The sequence below is a fragment of the Mustelus asterias genome, chromosome 25 (assembly GCF_964213995.1).
Source record: "Mustelus asterias chromosome 25, sMusAst1.hap1.1, whole genome shotgun sequence".
NCBI lineage: Eukaryota > Metazoa > Chordata > Chondrichthyes > Carcharhiniformes > Triakidae > Mustelus > Mustelus asterias.
In genome coordinates this window covers 11,922,379-11,947,025 of record NC_135825.1, presented here as the reverse complement: position 1 = coordinate 11,947,025, position 24,647 = coordinate 11,922,379, and the positions used below count along the sequence as shown (strand labels likewise).

The window sequence follows — 24,647 nt, the reverse complement described above, 5'->3', positions numbered from 1 at the left end:
ATATTTTACCCTGTGTGACTAACAAAAGACAGATTGACTACGGTTTCACTTAAACAAACTCCTTCTTTATTTAACATTTCAGGTATAAATACTCAACATAAATATACATTAGTTGCAACAAGTACTTTAACTTTGTCAATTCAATTCATTTTACTTCAAACTTAACTTTAACTCATTGGACTTCAAGCTTTGACTGGAAACAAATACTACCCACTTGAATGAACTGGCCAGGTCCGTCCTTGGGTATGGATCTTCCTCGAGGTTCTTTGTTCTTCTGAACTTCGTTGTCCTTCTCTGAAGCTGACCTTCAGGGTCCACATCGTGAATGTGATTCTCGAGTTTCCACGAAGGAAAAGACTCAATGTTCCTCTTTTTATCTTAAACTTGACACATCCTTCCAGAAAGCACTCTGGCATGTAACCAATTAGACCACTGGGAACTAATCACAGTGTTCAATGAAAGCCAATGATGTTACTCATAAACAACTCCCAAATGTCTATACCAAGTTGTATGTAAGTCACATTGCCTCATCATATATGTTATAAGGCAGTTATCAGCGACTCTGGTCTGTCTTGCACCCGTCCAAACCACCATCCTTATTTGATCAACACAGGAAGTGTCAGGTCACATCTCACTGGACAGGTCACAACTTGCTTCAACCTTCTCTTGGTCAAGTTCAACTCAGCTTGGCCAAAATTCCCAGCATGCTTCATTGTAGCTCTGAACAATTCCTGTTGCTGCTGTTGCCATTGGCCACCCAGCCACAAAGACCATTGGTCTAATATCTCTTCAGGTCAAGTCCACACATTCCTCAGGCTGCGCTATTTCCATACCTCGGACCAATACGTCAGGAACTTGGACACTTTTCATATCTTGCCTGAAAACTTATTTCTTTTGTTTTCTCACTATTCTTATCCTGACCACCACATGACACTGGGAATGATTCTGTGTTTATTCCCCTCCAGGTTCTGCTCAGTGATCAGTCTCCAAGTTTCTGAATCTTCTCAGCTCTCTGCCTTTCTATGTTCTTGGTTGCCTGAACCTTCCCTTTGCAAATCCTCCTTCAGAACAGGCCGCAGAGAACAAGGACAAGAGGTTGAAAATTCACTCGACTGTGTACATTTCGCTGATTGAATTGGAGAAGACTCTCTGAATTAAGTTGTTGTTCTGTTTGAAAGAAAGAATTGCATTTCCATAGCGTCGTTGTTGTAATGGAGAGAAAAAAAACATCTTTTCCTTCAAACAGCAACATAATAATGACTGAATAATCTCTTTTTTCAGCAGGATAAATATTGGTGAAGACACACTGGAGAATTCACCTGCTCCTCTTCACAATACCACCATGGGGAGGTTTACACCCACCCGGGAGGGCAGAAAGTGTCGTGATGGTTACCTGCCCAACTCCCACTTGCTGCGGAACCATTCACCACCTCATTCATAAGAACATAAGAAATAGGAGCAGGAATAGGCCATGGCGGCACGGTAGCACAGTGGTTAGCACTGCTGCTTCATAGCTCCAGGGTCCCGGGTTCGATTCCCGGCTCGGGTCACGGTATGTGTGGAGTTTGCACATTCTCCTCGTGTCTGCGTGGGTTTCCTCCGGGTGCTCCGGTTTCCTCCCACAGTCCAAAGATGTGCGGGTTAGGTTGATTGGCCAGGTTAAAAATTGCCCCTTAGAGTCCTGGGATGCGTAGGTTAGAGGGATTAGCGGGTTAAAAAAAAAAGGGATTAGTGGGTGGGGCCTGGGTGGGATTGTGGTCGGTGCAGACTCGATGGGCCGAATGGCCTCCTTCTGCACTGTAGGGTTTCTATGATTTCTATGATCTAGCCCCTCAAGCCTGCTCCGCCATTCAATAAGATCATGGCTGATCTGATAGTGGGTTCAGTTCCATTTACCCGCCCGCTCCCCATAACCCTTAATTCCCTTAATGGTTAAAAATCTATCTATCTGTGACTTAAACACATTTAATGAGGTAGCCTCTACTGCTTCATTGGGCAGAGAATTCCAAAGATTCACTGCCCTCTGGGAGAAGAAGTTCCTCCTCAACTCTCTTCTAAACTGACTCCCCCGTATTTTGAGGCTATGCCCCCTAGTTCTTGTTTCCATTGTAAGTGGAAATAACCTCGCTGCTTCTACCCTGTCTAGCCACTTCATTATCTTATATGTCTCTGTAAGATCTCCCCTCAACCTTCTAAACTCCAATGAGTACAGGCCCAGTCTACTCAATCTCTCCTCATAAGCTAACCCCCTCATCTCCGGAATCAACCTGGTGAACCTTCTCTGTACCCCCTCCAAAGCTAATATATCCTTTCTTAAATAAGGGGACCAAAATTGTACACAGTTCTCTAGGTGCGGCCTCACCAGTACCCTGTACAGTTGCAGCATGACCTCCCTGCTTTTATACTCCATCCCCTTCGCGATAAAGGCCAACATTCCATTTGCCTTCTTGATTACCTGCTGCACCTGCAAACTGAGTTTTTGTGATTCATGCACAAGGACCCCCAGGTCCCTCTGCACAGTAGCATGTTGTAATTTTTCACCGTTTAAGTAATAGTCCATTTTACTATTATTCCTTCCAACGTGGATAACCTCACACTTATCAACGTCATACTCCATCTGCCAGATCCTTGCCCACTCACTTAGCCTATCCAAATCTCTCTGCAGTCTCTCTGTGTCCTCCACGCAATTTGCTTTCCCACTCATCTTTGTGTCATCCGCAAACTTTGTTACCCTACACTCGATCCCCTCCTCCAGATCGTCTAAGTATATGGTAAATAGTTGAGGTCCCAGCACCGATCCCTGTGGCACGTCACTAATCACTGATTGCCAACCGGAAAAGCACCCAGTTATTCCGACTCTCTGCTTTCTGTTGGATAGCCAATTCCCAATCCATGCTAACACTTTACCCCCAACTCTGTGTACCTTTATCTTATGCAGCAACCTTGTGTGAGGCACCTTATCGAATGCCTTCTGGAAATCTAAATACACCACATCCAGCGGTTCCCCTCTGTCAACCGCACTCATTATATCCCCAAAAAATTACAGTAAATTAGTCAAACATGACTTTCCCTTCATGAATCCATGCTGCGTCTGCTTGATTGAACCATTCTTTTCCAGGTGTCCTGCTATTTCTTCCTTAATGATTGCAATTTGCAATGATTTCATTGCAATTTGGCACCCGATCTCCCCATGAAATCTGCATCAGCCCCAACAGAACCTGCTTTCAAACTATCCACACTCCCTTCATTCCACTGCCACCCTTCCAAGTGGTTTCATTACCCCCCCAGATCAGCGGTGGCCCAATGCAGGCCTCCAAGGGCAGCACGGTGGCACGGCGATTAGCACTGCTGACTCACAGCGCCAGGGACCCGGGTTCGATTCCCGGCTTGGATCACTGTCTGAGCAGAGTCTGCACATTCTCCCCGTGTCTGCGTGGGTTTCCTCCGGGTGCTTCAGTTTCCTCCCACATTCTGAAAGACGTGCTGGTTAGGTGCATTGGCCATGCTAAATTCTCCCCCAGTGTACCCGAACACGTGCCGGAGTGTGGCAACTGGGGGATTTTCACAGAAACTTCATTGCCGTGTTAATGTAAGCCCACTTGTGACACTAATAAATAAATATTAAACAAACAATTCCCCTGAGTCATCAGAACCTCCTCCTCGGCAGACATGTAAATTGCTACCAAAGGCTTCCGGCCATCCTCCAAGGCCACCAATCCCATGCACCATCACCGAGGTCGGCAATCTTCACCTCCTGAAATCCCAAACCCACCCAAGATCTGAAAACCCCCCTCCTGCCAGGATTTAATGTGTGAGTCACATCCCATCCCTACTGCCTACACCACCTCACAGGTCAGATCAAGGACCTCTTTGCTCCTGTCATGTCCTCCGGGCTGCTCCCCAACTAACTGCAAGTTGGACCCGTCAATTAGGTTTGTTTCTGGGTCTGAAACCTCTTGATGATGTCTCACAATCACACTCTGGAGTGAAGGCCCACGATGTGAGGCAGAATCCCAATTTCCAGGCCCCCCCGCCCCCCATCCCTGCTCCCCCAGCCCCTGTCAGTGGGTCAGGAAAATACAACAAATATTTAAAATAATAAATCCTTGAGAGAAATGCTTTGGGACACCATGAGACTGTGATAAATGTCTATATTAATGTTTATTTTCATCACAAGCTGCATGGAATTTAACTCATTAGAATGTCTGTGTTTGAATGAAGCAATTATTCCCTGTTCAATTCCTGAAATGTTGTCTCCTCAGTTTCAGGTGCATTGTGGGCAAAAAAGGAAGCGAGAGGAATTGTGGGGAGAGCGATCACAATCAATTGTCACTATGGTGTGTGGTACTGGTCACACGTGAAATATTGGTGTCGCGGCTCGACTCGCCAATGTGATGTTGTAGCAACAACAAATCAGCAAAATGGAAGAATATCAATCACAGATAACAAGTCACGTGGAGTATTTGTTGTCACTATGAAGGATCTTCGCTCAGGAGATGCAGGATGGTACAGCTGTGGAATTGAAACATCCGTTCTCGATCCAATGTATAACGTAAACCTACAAATATCTAACGGTGCGTTATTCTCAGTGATTATCTTTATTACTTTTGACTGAAATCTCTGCTCAATGGCCAGAATTTTATGTATAAAAATCAGGCGTGTGCCCTACCCGAATGTGGGTAAAATCACACCCCGACGGCAATATGCCTTCTCTCAATATTTCAGTCGCCAGGCACATGCGCAAGTCGGAAGTGCGGCTGCCAGCCATGCAAAAGTCAATTTAAATTCATTAAACACCAATTGTCCAGGACTTTAAGTTGCCCGTCTGCCTTTACAGTTGGCGGGTGGGCCAATTGGCCAGGTGACCTTTACATTTTAGCTGCAACCTCGATCCAGGGCGGAATGAAAGGTCAGGGTTCATATTAAAGTAAGAAATGTGTCTGGGGCCTGAGCTGTGTGTGTGATCGTGCTGCCCTGACACTCGCGGTATCGTTTTAACATTGATATTTTTCACGGGTCAACAGCTCCCTGAGACAGCTCCACAGTGGCTCTTCCCCCATTCATTGGACAGCCAGTGTGGAACTGCGCTTCGGGGCTGAGGTTTCGTACCCACGTCCAGACTCGCTGAGTGCACACACACACTACGAGCAAAAAGTTCAGGCCATGCTTTCCTCTGAGAGGAAACATTGACAGCTCCGGTATCCCAAGGGTCCACTGCAGTGCAGACTCTGGCAGCTAGAGGGCAGAAGTCGGGAAATCTGACTCACACAAAACCCAATTCCTGCTCTTTCCAACTTGTCAAACTGTCAGGTGTTTGCTTTCGTATTAAAACTAAAAGACAAAAGACAAAAAGCCCCATGTTGGGTGCTTAATTTGTGGGCGGCGCAGTGGTAGGTGCTGCTGTCTCACAGCACCAGGCACCCTGGTTCAATTCCGGCCTTGGACAACTGTGTGGAGTTTGCACTTTCTCCTCGTGTCTGCATGGGTTTCCTCCGTGTGCTCTGGTTTCCTCCCACAGCCCAAAGATGTGCCGGTTAGGTGGGTCGGCCATGCTAAATTGCCTCTTAGTGCCCCAAGATGTGTAGGTTAGAGGGATTAGTCATGGTTAAAGTGTGGGGTTACAGAGATAGAGCAGGGTGGTGGGCCTGGGTGGGAAGCTCTTTCGGAGAGTTCACGCAGACTCGATGGGCCGAATGGCCTCTTTCTGCACTATAGGGATTCTAAAACACTGAATAGCTCGTCACTACTGATGGTGTAAATTCCTTGAATATAATAAAATAGAATAAATACACAGAACTTAACAGGATCCATAGACCTGAATTATTGGGATAGCGTAGGGTCAGCCACACCATCCGGAGAATGGCGGAGACCACACCCCGGTCTACTCCAGCTGCTCCACTGCAGATTAACATTAACACAAAGGTTGGAGGTGTTGTGGATAGTGTGGAGGGATGTCAGAAGTTGCAGCGAGACATTGATAGGATGCAAGACTGGGCGGAGAAGTGGCAGATGGAGTTTAACCCAGATAAGTGTGAGGTGGTTCATTTTGGCAGGTCAAATAGGATGGCGGAATATAATATTAATGGTAAGACTCTTGGCAGAGTGGAAGATCGGAAGGATCTTGGGGTCTGAGTTCATAGGACGCTCAAAGCAGCTGTGCAGGTTGAGGCTGTGGTTAAGAAGGCGTATGGTGTACTGGCCTTCATCAATCGAGGAATTGAGTTTAGGAGTCATGCAATAATGTTGCAGCTATATAGGATCCCGGTCAGACCCCACTTGGAGTACTGTGCTCAGTTCTGGTTGCCTCGTTACAGGAAGGATGTGGAAGCCATAGAAAGGGTGCAGAGGAGATTTACAAGGATGTTGCCTGGGTTGGGGAGCATGCCTTATGAGGATAGGTTGAGTGAGCTCGGCCTTCTCTCCTTGGAGAGACGAAGGATGAGGGGTGACCTGATAGAGGTGTATAAGATGTTGAGAGGCATTGATCGAGTGGACAGTCAGAGGCTTTATCCGAGGGCTGAAATGGTTGCCACAAGAGGACACAGGTTTAAGGTGCTGGGGAGTAGGTACAGAGGAGATGTCAGGGGTAAGTTTTTCACTCAGAGGGTGGTGGGTGCGTGAAATGGGCTGCCAGCAACGGTGGTGGAGGCGGATTCGACAGGGTCTTTTAAGACACTTTTAGATAAGTACATGCAACTTAGTAAGATAGAGGGTTATAGGTAAGCCGAGTAATCGCTAAGGTAGGGACATGTTCGGCACAACTGTGTGGGCTGAAGGGCCTGTATTGTGCTGTAGCTTTTCTATGTTTCTATATTAAGCAGTGTTCACGAGTGCCGCCCATTCACCTTGAAGGAAGAGGCGCCACATATTCAGGCGGGGGTGGGCGGGGAGGGGGGGTAAGCGGTGGTGCCGAGTTGCTCTGTCCCGGCTGCTGACTGTGTGGTGCTAGGACAGGAGCTGCCCTATGGGTGGAGCAAGAGGGGTAGGGATTCAGCACGGTCTGATGGCAGTGCACAAGCACATGTGTGAGGTGGGTGGTGGGACAGGGAATCAGCCCCACTTTGAGGAAAGCTTGCATAAGGTGTGCATTATTCCGCAGCTCAGACAGTTCTTCGCAACTCAGTTGACATGCTTGGAGTCGGGCAAGAACCAGCTTTCCATGTGAGATCTTTCCTACCCAAGTGTAGAATTGCTGCGAGATCGGGAAGGGTGGGAATTCAGAGGGAATCCCGTCCCTCCAATTTGACTCCCCCTTACATAAAAAACAGCCAGGGGAGTTAGTGTAAAAATCTGTCCACAGGCTTCCTGATATGATGGGCGACTCACATATTCACCAAGATGCTTAGGTCAGCCGAACAGATTTCAGCTTTACAAGAGAACTAAACAGGAACTGAAGAGTTGTTTTGATGATTAAAAGAAGCCGCTTCATTAATTAAAATATAAAAGCAAATTACTGCGGATACTGGAATCTGAAACCAAAAGAGGAAATGCTGGAAAATCTCAGCAGGTCTGGCAGCATCTGTGAGGAGAGAAAAGAGCTGATGTTTTGAGTTCAGACGACCCTTTGAGACCCTGGATGCTGCCAGGCCTGCTGAGATTTTCCAGCATTTTCTCTCTTCTCCTCTTCATTCATTGTTGAAATGTTGAGATGTTGGCCTGGTGGAGGGATAGGTCCATGCTGGGGTTTGGCCTGCCAACCCAGGAAGAAATGCAGACGCAGCAACAGGGGCTGCCAGGGGAAGGGGGAGGGGGGCTGTTGTAAATGCCCAGCTCAGTGTCGCGAGATTTTGTCCCAGCTAAAATCAAAACACAAAGGCCCCTCAATCCTTCACCCCCCACAACCCACACTGGGGGTGGGTGGAAGGGCAGAGCTTGGCAATGAGGAGGCATGAGGACATATGGAGCTGGATAGAAGGGCACAAGGTTCATGAGGAAACCTAGTGCATGGTTAGGGGGTGTGATTTGGCAAAGGGGACATTGGGATAACATTTTTAACTTAACTTTTGAAAGGCCCCGTCATGCAGACTGGGGTTAGTGACTCCTCCTGGCAGTCAATAAACCAAAGCTCCCTAAAGGTCTGACCCCGATTGCATGAACATAGCAGCGGAGTCGAAGGTGCCTTGCTCAACAATGGAAGCAGCAGTGGGCTATTGTTAGGACCCTTGAAAATAATTCTTTAAATCGCACAGACCAGGAATGGGATCGAGAATCCGGGAATTAGGAGCAACCGGCATTTTTAGAGGGCTCCCAATTCAATGTGATTTGGTGAAAATCCAGCTCATTATCTTCCCAAACAGGCCTGCAGCTCAGGATCAAAATCATTTTCTACTTCCATAGAATCCTACAGTGCAGAAGGAGGCCATTCGGCCCATTGAGTCTGCACCCACCACAATCCCACCCAGACCTTATCCCCATAACCCTCCTTTTTTACCCTATTAATCCCCTAACACGAAGGGGCAATTTAGCATGGCTAACCAACCTAACCCATACATCTTTGGACTGTGGGAGGAAACCGGAGCACCTGGAGGAAACCCCGCGCAGACACGGGGAGAACGTGCAAACTTCACACAGACAGTGACCCAAGTTGGAATTGAATCCAGGTCTCTGGGCACTGTGAGGCAGCAGTGCTAACCACTGTGTCGCCCCATTCCACTGTGCTGCCCCATTTATGTGTGTATGGCTGTGTGTGGGGTGTATGTGTGTGTCTGTGTGTGTGTCTGTGTGTCGGTGGTCATATGTGTGTGTGTGTCTTTGTGTGTGGTATTTATGTGTGTCCGTCCGTGCGGTGGTCTGTAATCAATGCGGTAAAAAGGGGCACTACGCAAAGGTGTGCAGATCAAAGCCCAAGAACGGCAGTGCAGCCTGTGACCCTTCAGAACGTGGATCATCACCATCGACGTCGAAGTACCCACGGGGTTCGTCCACGTGCGAGTCCAGGACAACGCCATTGTGGTCGACGGAGTCGGAGGAGGATGACCACAAGGAGTCGCTACGCTTGGCGCCCTCAACCATGTGCGATTCATGGGGGCGGCCATTTTGGTCGACGACGACCAGGAGCGACCAGCAGGGGTCCTCAGCATCGACCTCAGCTGCCTGCAGTGACGTTCAAGGGCCAACGGTGGCGTCGATCACCCTGAACCAGGCTAAGCACCACAGGCTTGACTGTTCAATGATGGACATAAAGGTAAATGGTCGTGCAATTTATTGTCTGTTTGACAGCGGGAGCACTGAGAGCTTTATTCACCCTGACACTGTAAAGAGGTGTGGACTCCAGGTTCAACCTGCCAAACAGACAATCTCTATGGCATCACGGTCCTGGTCTGTCCCTGTTCAAGGACGTTGTGTGGTAACTCTGAAAGTGCAGGGCACAATTTACGAGCGATTCAGGCTCCTTGTGTTGCCGCATCTTTGCGCACCAATTCTCCTCGGACTAAACTTTATGGTCCACATGAAGAGTGTGATCCTACAGTACGGTGGGCCACTCCCTTCGCTGACAGTAGGGGACCAGCTGCAGTCTCCAAATTGTCCAAAGCGCCCCGCATGCAATCTTTCTACATTAAAGATCACCACACCCTCTTTATTCAAGAATCTGGTACCAGGCTGCAAGCCCATCGCTACTAAAAGTAGGCGTTACAGCGCTGAAGATCGGATCTTCATCAGATCTGAAGTTCAGCGGCTCCTCAAAGAAGGGATCATACAGCCCAGTGTTAGTCCGTGGAGAGCACAGGTTGTGGTGGTTAAGAGCGGGAACAAACCCCGGATGGTCATTGATTACAGTCAGACCATTAATCGATATACGCAGCTCGATGCGTATCCTCTCCCGCGCATATCTGATATGGTCAATCAGATTGCGCAGTACCGGGTGTTCTCCACCATAGACCTTAAGTCCGCCTACCACCAACTCCCCATCCGCCCAGAGGACCAACACTACACGGCTTTTGAGGCGGATGGTCGTCTGTATCAGTTTCTTAGGGTTCCATTTGGTGTCACCAATGGGGTCTCGGTCTTCCAGCGTGCTATGGACCGAATGGTGGACCAGAACGGGCTGCGGGCTACCTTCCCGTACCTGCGGCCGTGATCAGCAGGACCATGACACAAATCTCCAGAACTTTTTACGCACTGCATCTCGCCTGAATTTGACCTACAACAGGGAGAAGTGTGTATTCCGTACGCGCCGGTTAGCCATCCTGGGATACGTAGTGGAAAACAGGGTCATTGGCCCTGATCCCGACCGTATGCGCCCCCTTGCTGAACTTCCCTTGCCCACTCGCGCAAAAGCACTGAGGAGATGCCTAGGCTTCTTCTCCTATTATGCGCAGTGGGTCCCCAACTACGCGGACAAAGCCCGTCCGCTTATTAAGTCCACGACTTTTCCACTCACGCCAGAGGCCCAATTGGCCTTCAAGGCATTGAAACACGACATTGCAAAAGCCACGATGCACGCGGTAGACGAATCCATCCCTTTTCAGGTGGAAAGCGATGCATCTGATTTCGCCCTGGCCGCCACACTAAACCAGGCAGGCAGGCCCGTCGCGTTTTTTTTCCCGCACCCTCCAAGGTCCCGAAATTCGGTATTCAGCGGTGGAAAAGGAGGCCCAGGCCATTGTGGAGGCCGTCAGACACTGGCGCCATTACCTGGCGGGGAAGCGGTTCACCCTGATCACGGACCAGCGGTCCGTGGCGTTCATGTTCAACAACACGCAGAGGGGCAAGATCAAGAATGACAAGATCTTGCGGTGGAGAATTGAGCTCTCCACCTATAATTACGATATCATGTATCGTCCAGGGAAACTCAATGAGCCCTCGGATGCCCTCTCGCGCGGAACATGCGCTACTATGCAGGAGGATCGCTTGAACGCCCTCCATAATGACCTGTGCCATCCTGGGGTCACTCGGCTCTACCACTTTATCAAAGCCCGCAACCTGCCTTACTCGGTGGAGGACGTCAGGTCAGTGACAAGGAGCTGTCGGATTTGCGCGGAATGCAAACCGCACTTTTACCGACCTGACCGGGCACATTTGGTCAAGGCCACTCGCCCCTTCGAGAGGCTGAGTGTGGATTTTAAGGGCCCCCTTCCCTCAACAGATCGGAACGTGTACTTTCTTAACATCATAGACGAGTACTCCCGGTTCCCGTTTGTTGTCCCCTGCGCGGACACGTCGACTGCCACGATGATCAAGGCATTCCGTGATCTTTTTACCCTGTTCGGGTACCCCTGCTATATACATAGCGACAGGGGCTCGTCGTTCATGAGTAATGACTTGAGGCAATTCCTGCTCTCATACGGGATTGCCTCTAGTAGGACCACGAGTTACAACCCTCGGGGCAACGGACAGGTGGAGAGAGAGAATGCTACAGTCTGGAAGGCTGTCCTATTGGCGCTGAAGTCCAAAGGCCTTCCAGTCTCCCATTGGCAGGAGGTCCTCCCAAATGCGCTTCACTCCATTCGCTCCCTCCTGTGTACGGCAACCAATGCTACTCCCCACGAGAGGATGTTCTCATTCCCTCGGAAGTCGTCCTCGGGGATATCTTTACCAGCCTGGTTGACGTACCCAGGACCCGTCCTTCTGCGGCGATATGTAAGGGCCCGCAAGTCCGACCCCTTGGTCGAACAGGTCCACCTCCTCCACGCCAACCCTCAGTATGCCTATGTGGCATATCCTGACGGGCGAGAGGACAGTCTCGATCCGAGACCTGGCGCCCGCAGGGGACGTAGCAACTCCTGTCGCTCCTATACCCCCAGTGACGAATCCCTTATCCCTTATTTCTCCCCCGGACGTGGCGCGGTCAGCACCGGGACCAGTGCATAACAGTTATACTCCACTGTACAGCTTGCCTGAGACCCGGAGATCGGCGCCATCGCAGAATGTACCGGGATCCCCTGCACTACCGCTTCATCAGGGTCAACCAGCCTGTGAGTCCTCGAGAGGACAGCCGGACGCTGTTTTGGAGAGAACGCCACCGCAAGCACCTACTCCGGTGTCACCGCCGGTATTGAGGAGGTCACAACGACGGTGCGGTCCTCCAGACCGTCTGGACTTATAATCTGTTGACTTTTTTTTAGTCTGTTTTCGCACCCCGCCGGCCTTTGTTCTCAAAGGAGGGGTGAATGTGGTGAACCATCGTTGGTTCCCACTGTGGGGTTGTTCTAATGTTGTTGTTGGGCTAGGGTGGGATTAATACACCTGTGGTTGTTACTGTTGTGGCACATCCCAGTCGGGCTCCGCCTCCTGGGAGAGGTATAAGACCCCCTGCTCGGGCGGGACCTCGTCAGTCTGGGGTGGTGTACTTACGTTCTAGTAGTTCCATTGTTAGGCAATAAAAGCCTTCAGTTACCGAAGCCTTGTGTCTTGAGTTCGATTGACGTGCATCAGCACACACACACATGCACGCACGCACCATACACATGCACACACACACATACATATGCACGCATACATACACATACGCACATACACACATACGCAAGTTCAGGTCACATGACAACAGTGGCGTAGCTAGAGGGGGAGCAGGGGGAGTGATCGCTCCCCCTGAGCACATTCTTCAAAAGTGGCGCCTTTTCAATGGGGTGTTCCTCACGGGCCCCTCAGATCTCTTCCTGAGATCTGAAGTCCTCGATCCGTGTACTGCAATCGTAGGATGCGATACGGATGTGGGGACTTCAGGCAGCGCGGAAGGCGTGCAATCTCCCAAGAGGGCATCCAATCACGAGGATAATTGCAGAGGCTGCGAAGGACATAAATATGCAGCCACCGCGACGAATGGGCAGTCGAGACCAAGCATCCCTCGCCGACGGACATCACCAGCCGAGATTGGGTGAGTAAATAGGTTTGGTGATTATCACTTGAAGAATTTAAACCGCTACAGAGTCCAACATACGAATTCTTAGTTTTTCTTATAGTCTGGAGTAAAGTGCTAGACAAGGCTTTCAATTTATCCATATATTTACAGAAAAGTAGTCTAGATCTGGTAATGGCTTCTCATTTGATTCAGCTTTTTGAAAAAGATATGAAAAACATGCAAAATGAGTATGAATCTCAATTCAAACAGATTGAGAATGAAGCAACCGAGTTGGCTCGAAAATGTGATGTTAAGACAAGCAGCACAGAGAACGTAAAAGAAAAAGATTCCATGAAGAAATTGCAGAGGATGAAGGAATATTTGATGCCCGAAAGAGCTTCATAGTTGAATCCTACTTCGTGTCCTGAGATTCTGTTATAAATAGCACAAGTAAAAGATTTGAGCATTTTAAAAATGTGGCTTCCAAATTTAGTGGTTTAGATCCAAAGCTTTTTGACCACGCAGATAATGTGAACAAATTAGAATTTTTAGCAGACGCATACTCAGACGTCATCGACAGTCAAACTGAAATCGTACAAGAGTTTCTTTCATTCAAAGACATGTTCAAAGAGATGATGAGCACTGGCAGTGAGGCAGATTCACGTGTCGAGAAACTGACCATCAACAATGTACTAAAATTCATGATCGCCAATGACATGTGTTCCATTTATCCTAACCTGTCCACATTGTAGCACATTTTTCTGACCTTACCAATAACTAGCGCAGTTGTGGAACGATCCTTTAGCCGGCTCCAACACTTAAAGTCCTACCTTCGTTCTACAATGGGCGAGGATAGATTGTCTGGGATAGCTTTGGTCTCCATTGAAAGACAGTTGGCTACTGAGGTAGATTATAATAAAGTAATAGATAACTTTGCTCGAATGAAGCCGAGACGAAAGAGGCTGCTGTAGTTGCTTCATATCTTTTTCATATTGCTTCATTTTGTTTTCATTTTACGTTTAAAATGTAAAATAATTAAATAACACTCGTGTTTTTATTATGCTTTGATTTTAAATACAAAATAAAAATGTATAATGAATTTAAAATTATTTGGTATGCGTCGTGGCGCCTTTTTTATGTGCTCGCTCCCCCTAACTTTAGAACCTGGCTACGCCCCTGCATGACAAGTGTCCGCTGATGCACAATGGAAGGCACTGAACAGTCCAATTATGGAATGATGAAGATCCCATCAGACAGACAAATACCGTCTTTGCGCAAATGTGGTGAAAATTTGGAACTCCTTCCCCAAAAGTATTGTTGAGATATATTGAAAATGTTAAAACTGAGATTGACAGATTTGCTTCAGTCGCCAAAGTGGGTAAACAGGGATAAGAGACAGGTCAAGATACAGACAAGATACAGGCTTTGACAAAGGGTCATCGGGACTCGAAACGTCAGCTCTTTTCTCTCCTTGCAGATGCGGCCAGACCTGCTGAGATTTTCCAGCATTTTCTCTTTTGGTATATGATATAGGTCACTTGTGATTTAATTGAAGTGTGGAACAGTCTCGAGGGACTGAATGGCCAAATCGTTGCTCCATGTTCTGGATCAAGTGTTAATTTTACAGTGTGTCTGGGTGTGTGAGTGAGTGTGTGTGAGGCAAGCTCACAGCCAGCAACATTTCAAAAATACACTCTTCGGTCACCAGGCGAACTTTGGCCTGTTTGATTCAGAGTACAGTTCGTGGCCCTGGCAGCAATGAAGACTCACCAGCCCTCATTTAAAATGTTGGTGAAAACGGTCACTTTTGGCTACTCCTTTTGGCCAAATGGGAATTTTAACTCCCCTCCTCCATCCTGCATCAGGTTGAAGGGCGGTGGGATCGATTGGATCCAGCAGCTTTTCCAGGACGGATTGTGGACCTGGAGGCACAGGAGTGCTTCACCCCAGCCCCCGGGGAAATACGTTGTACAATCTGTCCCTCCCCATGATTGGCTAACGAGCAATAAAGCCTCCCTGATTCCCTCCTCGCGACTGTCCCCCGAGCTCACACCCCCACCAATTTCAAATCTTACACGACAGACTTTTCTGCTCAAACTCCAGCCAGACTCTCAATTCTGGAAGAGTTCTGATCAGATTTTGCTGTTAAATTCAGCACAAATTTTACTTTTGTGAAGACGCGCTGATTAGGTGCATTGACCCGAACAGGCACTGGACTGTGGTGACTCGGGGAATTTCACAATAACTTCATTGCAGTGTTAATATAAGCCTTACTTGTGACTAATAAATAAGCTTTAACTTTTAACTTTAACTTTAACTTTCCTGGTGTTTCTAACTTTCTGGACAACACAAACACACTTCCCACATACAAACCCTGGTTAAGCATTCGACCCCATGGAGACGTGGATGTGCTGGTGAGATTCCAACATGGCCGCCCCTGGCTGAGATGCTGAACGGGTGAAAATCACAGAGTGTTTGATTCTTAGATGTTCACTCAAGTTTCTGAATGTTTGTTTCTTCCCCACAGAACCTGTGTCTGTTCCTGAACTTAGATTTCTATCACCACCAAATGCCTCATGTTCTGGGGGCTCAGTGTCCGTCTCCTGTGAGTCTGTCCAGGGATCACTTCCATTTCAGTGCACATGGTATGAAAAGACCCCATCTGAAGTTTCAAAGATCTCTGACACCAATAAACTGGATCTACATTGTCAATCCTTCACACAGCAACATCATCAATATTACTGCACAGCCTCAAATCACCAGGGAGAAAAATACAGTGAAATGGTTACAGTGTCAGTGATCCACATTTCAGAGAATGACTGCAGTTACTTAACACAAATCAGCAACATTGGTAAATATCACTTTAAGCTTCAAAAACTACAACTAATTTTTTAATTAATGTCTGTCTGAATTGCTCACGGGTTTAGTTCATTGTGTCGTTCTAAGCAATTTTAATAAAAATAGAATTGCATTTATTTTGCACTTTTCACAACTTAAGGACAGTTTTACAGTCAGTTCTGGTCAATGCTGGAACTGATTCAGAGCCATTGTTGTGATGTAGGAAGCTCAGCACCAATCTTTGAGCAATAAGCTCCCTCAAAGAGCAATGTGACCCTGAGCAGACAATCTGCTGTCTGACAATTGCTGTTTGAGAGATAAGCTTTCCCCAGGACTGGGGAGAATTCCTCAGATATTTTTTGGAATACTGTTCCCTTGTCAACTGTGGGTCCCGATGTCCACGGGGTGGGGCCTGATGCCTGTGGGCTGTGAGGGGGTGGGGAGGTCGTGTATGCATTGGGGTGGAGACTGTGAATGGTGGGGGGGTTGATCGTCGTTGCTGAGAGGGTGGGAGTGGGAATGCCATGATGCTGGCAGAGAGAGGCTGGTGTAGGGTTACCCTAATGCTTGCATGGTGGAGGTGAAGAACACTGATCTTTGAGTGGTGGGACGTTGAGGGGAGATTGACCCTTGTGGTAAACCACTGTTATGTTCTGATAACCACTGTTATGTTCTGATGACTGGACACACCCCTACCGGTGCTGCCTGAGGCTCCTCCCCTGTTCACTGGGGTATAAAGGTGGCTGCTCCTCCCCTTCGCCTCATTCTGGTCCGGTCCCTCGGTTAGAGTTTCCTGTAGAGTTAGTTCCCTTTTATTGTTAATAAAAGCCTATTATTCCAGATTCCGTCTCTGGGTATTGATAATGCATCAACCCTCTAGGTGAGGGGTTTTCTCCTTGTCCACTGAGGTTCCTGATGTCTGTGGGCATTGGGGTGCAGGGGGAGGGTTCTTCAACGGAACTTTAATATCAACTTTAAAAATGGTGCCCAATCTCTATGGAGACGGCCTTGCCAGCTCAATCAGGCCCCGTCCTGCCAAAGCGACAGCACAAACCACGCCCCCTGATTTTTTGGGGAAAATGTCAGGGGATCTGGTGGGAAAACCTGGCTGTCTTTCTGGAAAGTCACCGGTTTTCAGTCCCAACCTGACAATTTGAAATTTTTCTGGAAAAGTCCACTCATTATATTAATGTTCCCAACATCTCAAACAAGGAGGTATTCAATTGCATTAGAAGATGTATTGGGGAGATTTCTCCGAACACAGTGAAAATTCCTATTGAAATATATCTGTTTGTATTAAGCAATTATTTTCAGTTCAGTTTTTGACCTGTTGTCTTTTCAGCTCCAAGTGCATTGTGGGCACAAAATAAAGTAACAGGAGTTTTGGGAAGATCGATCACTATAGATTGTCACTATGACAAATTGTCCCAGTCACATGTGAAATATTGGAGTCGTCAGTGCTCTGTTTTGGTAAAATCAGACGATCCAGATGGACGGCGAGGGAGAATTTCGATCACAGATAACAAGACACAAGGATTATTTGTTGTTACTATGGAGGATCTTCGCACAGGAGATGCAGGATGGTACAGCTGTGGTATTGATCAGCACGGCTCCCTTTCAATATTTCCTGTAAAGCTACAAATATCTGACGGTACATTGTTCTCAGTGATTATTTTTATTCCTCTCGACTGAAATGTCTGATCGGTGCTTTATCAGGGAGGAGACATTGACAGCTCCGATATCCCGAGGCTCCGCAGCAGTGCAGAGTCTTGCAGCGAGAGGGCAGTTAGCACAATGATTATGTTGGAGGAATTGTAATTCAGAGGCCCAGAGTAATGATCCAGAGAGATGGGGTCAGATTTATTGCACCTTGGACCCCATTCTCCTGGTTAACAAGTTGGCAAGGACCCCACCCATGCTCCCGATGGCTGGAAAATAGACCTTGACCACTTCCCGGATACTCACCAGATACTCACCAACAGCTCACTTCTTCCCCTGCAGTAAATTCCTTCAGCTCATTAAACCTCCACACTCGGTTGAAGGCAGACTCCAGTGCTGGTTGCACTGAGAATGTCTGAATTTATATGTTCAAAAACAAAGGGACTCGGTACAAAAAGACCAGTTCAAGCCAGTTTGTCCAATTAACTATTCCAGTTGCTGCCAGCGGAAAGCTTCTATCTCCCAGCTCATGCCCTTTGGATGAGATTTAGACTTCAATCAGTACTTGCAGTTAAAGTGTTAAACAGTACTCACAATTAAATCCCAGACAGCAATCAATAGATACTACCCGCAATCGGCCAAGTTCCCACTGCCAGCTCTCTCTCTCTCTCTCTAACACTCTCCCTTCCTCCTCATACTCTGGATGATATATTGGTAACATGAAAATATTTAATTTTTTGGTTATTCAATCTGTATCTAAATGATTGTTCCTTTCTACAGAACCCGTGTCTGTTCCTGAACTTAGATTTCTATCACCACCAAATGCCTCATGTTCTGGGGGCTCAGTGTCCGTCTCCTGTGAGTCTGTCCAGGGATCACTTCCCATTCAGTACACATGGTATGAAAAGGCCCCGTCTGAAGATTCAAAGATCTCTGACACCAATAAACTGGATCTACATTGTCAATCCTTCACACAGCAACATCATCAATATTACTGCACAGCCTCAAATCACCAGGGAGAAAAATCCAGTGAAATGGTTACGGTGTCAGTGATCCACATTTCAGAGAATGACTGCAGTTATTTAACACAAATCAGCAGCATTGGTAAATATCACTTTAAGCTTCAAAAACTACAACTAATTTTTAAATTAATGTCAGTCCGAATTGCTCACGGGTTTAGTTCATTCCTTCGTTTTAAGCAATTGGAATAAAAATAGAATTGCATTTATTTTGCACTTTTCACAACTTCAGGACAGTTTTAAAGTCCGTTCTGGTCAATGCTGGAACTGATTCAGAGCCATTGTTGTGATGTAGGAAGCTCAGCACCAATTTGTGAGCAATAAGCTCCCTCAAGGAGCAATGTGATCATGAGCAGACAATCTGCTGTCTGACAATTGCTGTTTGAGAGATAAGCTTTCCCCAGGACTGGGGAGAATTCCTCAGATATGTTTTGGAATACTGTTCCCCTTGTCTACTGGGGGTCCTGATGTCCATGGGGTGGGGCCTGATGCCTGTGGGCTGTGAGGGGGTGGGGAGGCCGTGTATGCATTGGGGTGGAGACTGTGAATGGTGGGGTGGTTGGTCGTCGTTGCTGAGAGGGTGGGAGTGGGAATGCCATGATGCTGGCGGAGAGAGGCTGGTGTAGGGTTACCCTAATGTTTGCATGGTGTAGTTGAAGAACACTGATCTTTGAGTGGTGGGACGTTGAGGGGAGATTTACCCTCTAGGTGAGGGGTTTTCTCCTTGTCCACTGAGGTTCCTGGTGTCTGTGGGCATTGGGGTGCGGGGGGAGGGTTCTTCAACGGAACTTTAATATCAACTTTAAAAATGGTGCCCAATCTCTATGGAGACGGCCTTGCCAGCTCAATCAGGCCCCGTCCTGACAAAGTGACAGCACAAACCACTCCCCCTGATTTTTTTGACAAAGTCAGGAGGTCTGGTGGGAAAAGCTGGCTGTCTTTCTGGAGAGAAACTCATCAATTTTCAGTCCTAACCTGACGACTTGCCTCTTTCTGGAAAATTCCAGCCATTATATTAATGTTTCTAACATCTCAGACAAGGAAGTATCCAATTGCATTGGAAGATGTACTGGAGAGATTTCTCTGAACACAGTGGTAAATCCTATTGAAATATATCTGTTTGTATTAAGCAATTATTTTCACTTCAGTTTTTGACCTGTTGTCTTTTCAGCTCCAAGTGTATTGTGGGCAAAAAATAAAGTAACAGGAGTTTTGGGAAGATCGATCACTATAGATTGTCACTATGACAAATTGTCCCAGTCACATGTGAAATCTTGGAGTCGTCAGTGCTCTGGTTTGGTAAAATCAGACGATCCAGATGGACGGCGAGGGAGAATGTCGATCACAGATAACAAGACACCAGGATTATTTGTTGTTACTATGGAGGATCTTCGCTCAGGAGATGCAGGATGGTACAGCTGTGGTATTGATAAGCCCGGCCTCCTTTCAATATTTCCTGTCAAGCTACAAATATCTGACGGTACATAGTTCTCAGTGATTATCTTTATTACTCTCGACTGAAATGTCTGATCAGTGCTTTATCTGGGAGGAGACATTGACAGCTCCGATATCCTGAGGTTCCGCAGCAGTGCAGAGTCTGGCAGCGAGAGGGCAGTTAGAACAATGATCATGTTGGAGGAATTGTAATTCAGAGGCCCAGAGTAATGATCCAGAGAGATGGCGTCAGATTTATTGCACCTTGGAACCTGCTCTCCTGGTTAACAAGTTGGCAAGGACCCCACCCTTGCTCCCGATGCTTGGACAATCGACCTTGACCACTTCCCGGATACTCACCAGATACTCACCAACAGCTCACTTCTTCCCCTGTAGTAAATTCCTTCAGCTCATTAAACCTCCACACTCGGTTGAAGGCAGACTCCAGTTCTGGTTGCACTGAGAATGTCTGAATTTATATGTTCATAAACAAAGGGACTCGGTACAAAAAGGCCAGTTTCCCCAATTAACTATTCCAGTTGCTGCCAGCGGATAGCTTCTATCTCCCAGCTCATGCCCTTTGGATGAGATTTAGACTTCAATCAGTACTTGCAGTTATAGTGTTAAACAGTACTCACAATTAAATCCCAGACAGCAATCAATAGATACTACTCGCAATCGGCCAAGTTCCCACTGCCAGCTCTCTCTCTCTCTCTCGCTAACACTCTCCCTTCCTCCTCATACTCTGGATGAGATGTAGAAATATTGGTGACATGAAAGTATTTAATTTTTTGGTTATTCAATCTGTATCTCAATGATTGTTCCTTTCTACAGAACCCGTGTCTGTTCCTGAACTTAGATTTCTATCACCACCAAATGCCTCATGTTCTGGGGGCTCAGTGTCCGTCTCCTGTGAGTCTGTCCAGGGATCACTTCCCATTCAGTACACATGGTATGAAAAGACCCCGCCTGAAGATTCAAAGATCTCTGACACCAATAAACTGGATCTACATTGTCAATCCTTCACACAGCAACATCATCAATATTACTGCACAGCCTCAAATCACCAGGGAGAAAAGTCCAGTGAAACGGTTACAGTGTCAGTGATCCACAGATCACGGGAGAATTGCAGTTGTGTGACACAGATCAACAGTGTTGATGTGGCAAGGACGGAAAGCGAGTGGTAAGAAATTCCAGGATTTTGAGGTAACAGTGCTATGACAACAGGTGACACAGAGGCACTGTGGTTAGCAGTGCTGCCTCGCAACACCAGGGACCCAAGTTCAATTCTGGCCTTGGGTGACTGTCTGCCTGGAGTCTGCACGTTCTTTGAACCTATGTGAGTTTCCTCCGTGTGCTCCGGTTTCCTCTCTCAGTCAAAGATCTGCACAGAAAACTAATCTGTTTCTCTGGAGAGACACCTGTCATTTTTCTTGCCGGAAACAACACTGTCGTTTTTTGCTTAGCTTTCCCCCTACATGGCTAAAATGAGCCATTATCCTGCTCTCCCAGCATCTGAGCTAAATGTTTTACAGACACACCGACTGCCTCCAGAATAAAGCTGAATCTGTAAACAGTCCCCGTAAACATAAAACACAATATTAGGGAAATCTGACTGAAAACTGTTGGTTCTGGCTCGAAGCAGGTTGGCTTTCTCTCCAGAACTTACCACACTCTGTCACTAAAAAAACAGCTGGGCGTGCTTCACATCGTCATGTAGGGGGCGGGGCCTCAATACGCAAATCCTGGCTGCACTGAGCTGACAGTACACAAACATGGCGGCCCAATCAAAGCAAAATGTAACCTCCCCCCCCACCCCACCACAGAGCTCTCAGGGGCTCCCCCCAAATCCCACCACACCCCGATCAGAGTCCTCTTATTATGAGCCAGCAATTCTCCCCCCACATCACCCCTCAGCAGTCAGTGCTGACACCAATCCCCTCCCCTGAATATCAGACCCTTCCCCCCCCTCCAGCAGTCAGTGCTGGCACCACCCCCCTTCCCCCCCGAACATTGGAGCCCTTCCCTCCAACCCTCCACCCACACAGCCATTGCCGACAAACCCAGCCCCTTCCCACAAACGGCTACTCCAGCTCCCCTGTCCGCTCCGGCCCACCCTCACTTGTAAATGAATAACCCCTCCCCCATCAGACTCCCACTGAGGTCCAGCCCGGAACTGCCACTGGTACAAGTTGGCACTGCCAGGTTGGCAATGTTGGGGTGGCATGGTGCCAACTTGGTAGTGCCAACCTGCACCAAGGGAGAGTGCCAGAGGGCATTGCCAGGCCACTGCCTGACCATATCCCTCTTGCCCAGGAAGGGGGTTCCCCATCACATCTGGGTGAACCTGCTGTACAATGCGCCAACGTGATGTCACGTTGCCCCGGTTTGAAAACACAGCGAGGGCTCAATATCAGCAGGGGGGGGGTCTTTAATGATATGGAAATATATTAAAATGTATGTAAATCAGGTTCTCGCCCACTATGGCCGTGAATCTGATTAAGTCGCCTGCGCCTTCCAGGTTTTGCCAGATATTGAATCCCCAACAGCATTCCTGTGGTCCCCCAACCCGGGTTCACCATCCCACCCGGCAGCTGTGTTTACATAATGCTATTGTGTTAGCTTCCTAACAAAGTTGCTGCTTCTGTTAGTGGAAGTTCAGACTCAGAAGTGAGCTTTCTCTGTTTGCCACACCTTAGATGGTGCAGTTTTCATTATTCATGTTAATCACTTCACCGTGAACCCAATCTCATGGAGTTGTGTTTGTCACACTCCAGCGATGCCAGATTCCCTTAACCCGGTGTGTTCTGGAGTATCGCTGACAGGAACATTGCATTCACTGTCATCTTCTCCTTCTGAGTTGCCCAGTTTAATACATTGTTCCCAAACTGAGAGGGTTAAAGGCCGTCTGCTTCGGGCTGGTTCCGAATTTCCTGTGCACCAGGGAATTGTGGGATGATAAAAACAGAAAGTGCTGGAATATCTCAGCAGGTCCGGCAGCATCTGTGGAGAGAGGAGCAGAGTTAATATTGAGTGGAATATGATTCTACTTTGGAACAGTGTGGGATGATGTTATTGGAAGTTTCTTACTCACTGAACAGATATCTCACCAATGTTATGTTGCACCAGACAATGTTTCTGTCCCAATGACCAGTCAATTCATAACATTCTTACTTCTAAGATTTTACTCAGCATTCCAGATATACTGAGGAAAGTTAATGAAACCAGCTCCATTTGATCTGTATCTAATGATCATGAAGTTGATCAGTGAAACTTTAGTTGATTGCTCCAGCTAACGTGCCTTGTCTGTGCGATGCTGCTACAATAGGTCACAGTGTAAAGAGGAGATTAATGTTTCAAACACGAAGCTGCCTCATTCCCTTCAAATCATTCTGTATTTCTTCCAGTTTGCTCTGTTCCTTCATCTGGAATGTGATTCGCTGGGGGCTCTTTACCCTCCTGGTGATTTGTGTTATTTCGGTCACATGGTACACGAGAAAATCTCAGGTGAGGATTATGGACTTTACAACAATCATTCTGCAAGTTTTCCATCAATTATTTTTAAAAACATTGACCGCAGATATTGTAAAGAAAAGGTTGCATTGAAATCAATGTCCACAGGGATAAACAAAGCCATCGGCACCAATGGTGGCTTTTTAAAGGAGATGTAAGGGGGAGGTTTTTCACACAAAGGGCGGTGAATGCACGGCCAGAGGAGGTGGTGGAAGCAGATTCTATAACATCATTCAAGAGGCATCTGGATACATACATGAAAAGGCAGGGAATAGAGGGATATGGACCACGGAGAGGCAAGATAATATTAGATTAGAGAGGCATCTGTGGCGGCACAGACTTGGTGGGCCTGTTCCTGTGCTGTACTGCTCTTTGTTCTACCGTATTGCTCGGAATGAGTCCCACGGTGTCACTCCGGCAGGACAGGCTGTGATTGAGCTCACCCTGACAGCAACATAGTTTTCTAAAGATTGAAATGCTATTTTTAAAGCCTGGCTAGATTTATGAATGTTAAGATGGAACCTCACTCCCCAGGTATGCCTGCATCCCCCCACACCGCCCCACCTCAAACACCATGCAGTACCACCTCCACCCCCGCCCCCAACTCCCAACATTGCTCCCAGCATTGCCTAGTACTTTCCCCAGCCAAGTGGCACAAATGCTACTTGCTACTTGTCAGCCCAAGCCTGGCTATTGTCCATATCTTGCTGCAATTGGACGTTGATGGCTTCAGTATCTGAAGAGTCGCAAATCGTACTGAACATTGTGCAGTCAACAGCAAACATCCCAGCATCTGACTTTATGTTGGAAGGAAGGTCATTGCTGAAGCAGCTGCAGATGATTGGGCCAAGAATCCTCCGTAACTCGTGTAGTGATGTCCTGGAGCTAAGATGGCTGACCTCCAACCACAACAACCACCTTCCTTTATGCCAGGTATCACTCCAACCAGTGGAGGGCTTTCCCCCGAGTCCCATTCACTCTGGTTTTGTTCAGGCTCCTTGATGCCACACTCGGTCAATTGCTGCCTTGACTTCAAGGGCAGTCACTCTCACCTCACCTCTGGCATTCAGCTCTTGGTAAGAAGTCTCACAACACCAGGGTAAAGTCCAACAGGTTTATTTGGTAGCAAATACCATAAGCTTTCAGAGCGCTGCTCCTTCATCAGATGGAGTGGAAATGTGCTCTCAAACAGTGCAAACAGACAAAATCAAGTTGCAGAATACTGATTAGAATGCGAATCCTACAGCCATGATGTGGAGATGCCGGCGTTGGACTGGGGTAAGCACAGTAAGAAGTCTCACAACACCAGGTTAAAGTCCAAAATAAACCTGTTGGACTTTAACCTGGTGTTGTGAGACTTCTTACGATCCTACAGCCAGCCAGGTCTTAAAGGTACAGACAAT

The 24,647-nt window shown here is 47.5% G+C and overlaps 1 protein-coding gene across 1 annotated transcript in view; it reads left to right on the top strand.

The window, feature by feature from the left end:
* LOC144511705 (Fc receptor-like protein 5) overlaps nucleotides 1-24,647 on the top strand; it is a 67,106-nt gene that overhangs the window by 6,267 nt on the left and 36,192 nt on the right. The window contains exons 2-6 of the mRNA XM_078241931.1: nucleotides 4,263-4,574; nucleotides 16,962-17,270; nucleotides 18,059-18,382; nucleotides 19,469-19,777; nucleotides 20,566-20,834. Of these exons, the coding sequence (XP_078098057.1) occupies nucleotides 4,263-4,574; nucleotides 16,962-17,270; nucleotides 18,059-18,382; nucleotides 19,469-19,777; nucleotides 20,566-20,834 (1,523 nt within the window). The remainder of the gene's footprint in view (nucleotides 1-4,262; nucleotides 4,575-16,961; nucleotides 17,271-18,058; nucleotides 18,383-19,468; nucleotides 19,778-20,565; nucleotides 20,835-24,647) is intronic.